This window comes from Prosopis cineraria, unplaced genomic scaffold (assembly GCF_029017545.1).
Source record: "Prosopis cineraria cultivar Desert tree isolate PC_DT_omini unplaced genomic scaffold, ASM2901754v1 PC8, whole genome shotgun sequence".
Classification (NCBI taxonomy): Eukaryota; Viridiplantae; Streptophyta; class Magnoliopsida; order Fabales; family Fabaceae; genus Prosopis; species Prosopis cineraria.
The window spans coordinates 26420237-26422896 of record NW_026555339.1 but is presented as its reverse complement, the minus strand read 5'-3'; the positions used below and the strand labels follow the sequence as shown (position 1 = coordinate 26422896).

Below are 2660 nucleotides of genomic sequence, written 5' to 3'. Positions count from 1 at the left end.
TTAAACAGACTAGCCCGCAAATCATGAAATTGTGTGGGTTAAACGGGCTAGCTCGAAAACGCAAACTATAAAATTGTACAGGTTAAACGGGCTAGCCTACAAATGCAAACCATGAAATTGTGCAGGTTAAACCGGTTAGCTTGCAAACTCAAACCATGAAATTGTGCTAGTTAAATGGGCTAGCTCGCAAACTCATTTTTTTAAATGCTGCACAAGGTCAAGTTGTGGTTGATATTTATACACAGTTCACATTCCATACCACACACACGGTCCTATCTCCATACTGATCCAGCCCAGTAGGTAGTAGCCTACATGTAATATCTCAAGTTTTAATTCCTTAATTAATTAAATCTAATTAGGGTAATTAAGTAAGTTGAAGTGGTATGTGGCCAGAGAGGTCTAATAATCATATGTGAGAAATCAAGTAAATATGGTCATATCGTGAGAAGTCATCGATAAAGGTAATAAAATAATATGCTTTACGTTGAGACCTTATGCTCATTGCCCTAAAAATATCAAAGTGTACCAATTGCAAAGGAAATTTGGATCTAGTTCCTTTCTCAAAATGTTTCTTTATTACTTTGCTAGCTAGACAATGCTCACACAAAGACATTTCTAGTTTTGGAACAATTCTTAGTAGACCTTGTTTTGCTAGTTTGATCATTCTTTCTTGACCAATATGTCCTAATCTAGCATGCCAAATTTTATAATTTAAAGCATTGGAAATAGAAAAACAAGAACTTGAATTATCATAATAATTCTCTAAAACAAAGAAATCATTGAAAAATATCTAAAACCAACACAATTGTAATGACCCTAAATGTTAATTTAAAAAAAAATTTCTAATATTTTAATAAGTTTTATAGCAATTAAAAAGTGGTAGTTATAAGAGACTATGCTAGAAACTTTTGTAAGAATCTAGAGTCTAAGCTGAAGTTTGGTTTTAAATTATAAAAAATTTTGTGTTCTTTCTTATAATTTTTTTGTGCTTTTTATTGTAATTTTTTTGTGCTCTTCTCACTTCTTCTCTTGCTTTGAATCATCTCATTTACGCGAATAAAAATAGAGCATCTCGATTATTCTTTCTCACCGCCATTCTACACTTCTTTAGAGCCTCCTATAGTCAGTTCCTCTTTCTAACCCTTGCCTACATCCTTACTTGGTTGCTGGCTGAGAGTTTTCATGTGGCTGTTGCTTCATTTGTTGTCATCATCATCACTGTCGGCCTCATCGTTCCCCTACCAGCCACTGTGAGTTGGATTGCTAATATTTTCCAGCCCTGCCAGCCATTTGTTGTCATCTCGATTATGCTCAGATTTATGTTAATCAAATTGTACATTTACATGGAGTTCCAATGTTTATAATTTTTGATAGAGGACCATAGTTCACATTGCAAATTTAGAGGTCATTTCAAGAAGCATTGGGAACTCAACTGGATCTTAGCACCGCATTTCATCCATAAACAGACGATCAGTCTGAAAGGATAATTCAAATTCTTGAAGACATGTTGATATTTTGTGTTTTAGATTTTGGTAGAAGTTGGGACGAGCATTTCGCATTAATGGAGTTTGCATATAACAATAGTTACTAAACAAGTATACAAATCGCGTCGTTTGAGGCCTTATATGGTAAGCAGTATAGATCTCCGATTGGTTCGTTTGAATTTGGAGATGCTAAAATTATGGGACCAGATTTTGTGCAAGATGCTAAAGAGAAGGTACAGGTTATCAAACAAAGATTGTTAATAGCTCAAAGCAGACAAAAGTCTTACGCAGATTGTCGCCATAGAGATTTAGAATTTATGGTGGGAGATAGAGTTTTCTTGAAAATATCACTTATGAAAGGTATTATGAGGTTTGGAAAGAAAGGAAAATTTAGCCCAAGGTACATTAGTCCGTTTGAAATACTAGAAAGAGTGGGTGCTGTTGCTTCTTGTCTTGCTTTACCTGCAGAGTTAGATGGCATTCATTCGGTGTTTCATGTGTTAATGTTGCGGAAGTATTTGTATGATCCCTCTCATGTTATTGAAACTCAAGAGATTCAAGTAAATAAAGACTTATCTTATGAGGAAGTTCCAGTAGCTATTCTTGACAGACAGATAAAGAAATTAAGATCAAAGGAAATAACCTTGGTAAAAGTAATATGGCATAATCACTCCATTGAAGAAGCTACTTGGGAAGTAGAAAGTAAAATGCAACAGAAGTATCTGCATTTATTCCTAAGCTAAGTAAGTATTCGTTCAAACTCGGAGGATTGAATTTTTTTAAGAGGGGGAGAATGTAATGACCCTAAATGTTAATTTAAGAAAAAATCCTAATATTTTAATAAGTTTTATAGCAATTTTATAGTTTTATAGGAGATTATGCTAGAAACTTTTGCAAGAATCCAGAGTCTATGCTGAAGTTTGGTTTTAAATTATAAAAAATTGTGTTCTTTCTTGTAATTTTTTTGTGCCTTTTATTGTAATTTTTTGTGCTCTTTTTGTAATTTTCTCACTTCTTCTTTTGCTTTGAATCAGCTACGAATAAAAACAGAGCATCTGGATTATTCTTTCTCACCGCCATTCTACACTTCTTTAGAGCCTCCTATAGTCAGTTCCTCTCTCTAACCCTTGCCTACATCCTTACTTGGTTGCCGACTGAGAGTTTTCGTGTGGCTGT

At 34.1% G+C, this 2660-nt stretch overlaps 1 protein-coding gene across 1 annotated transcript; it reads left to right on the top strand.

The window, feature by feature from the left end:
- Positions 1-1681: 1681 nt before the first annotated feature.
- On the top strand, positions 1682-2227 carry LOC129317515 (uncharacterized). The gene has a single exon (XM_054961829.1). It carries the CDS (start codon positions 1682-1684, stop codon positions 2225-2227), a length of 546 nt encoding a protein of 181 aa, XP_054817804.1.
- Positions 2228-2660: the final 433 nt, after the last annotated feature.

Bases quoted from the DNA above. Each gene is read 5' to 3' on its own strand.
- LOC129317515 (XM_054961829.1), top strand. From the start codon at position 1,682: ATGGGACCAGATTTTGTGCAAGATGCTAAAGAGAAGGTACAGGTTATC.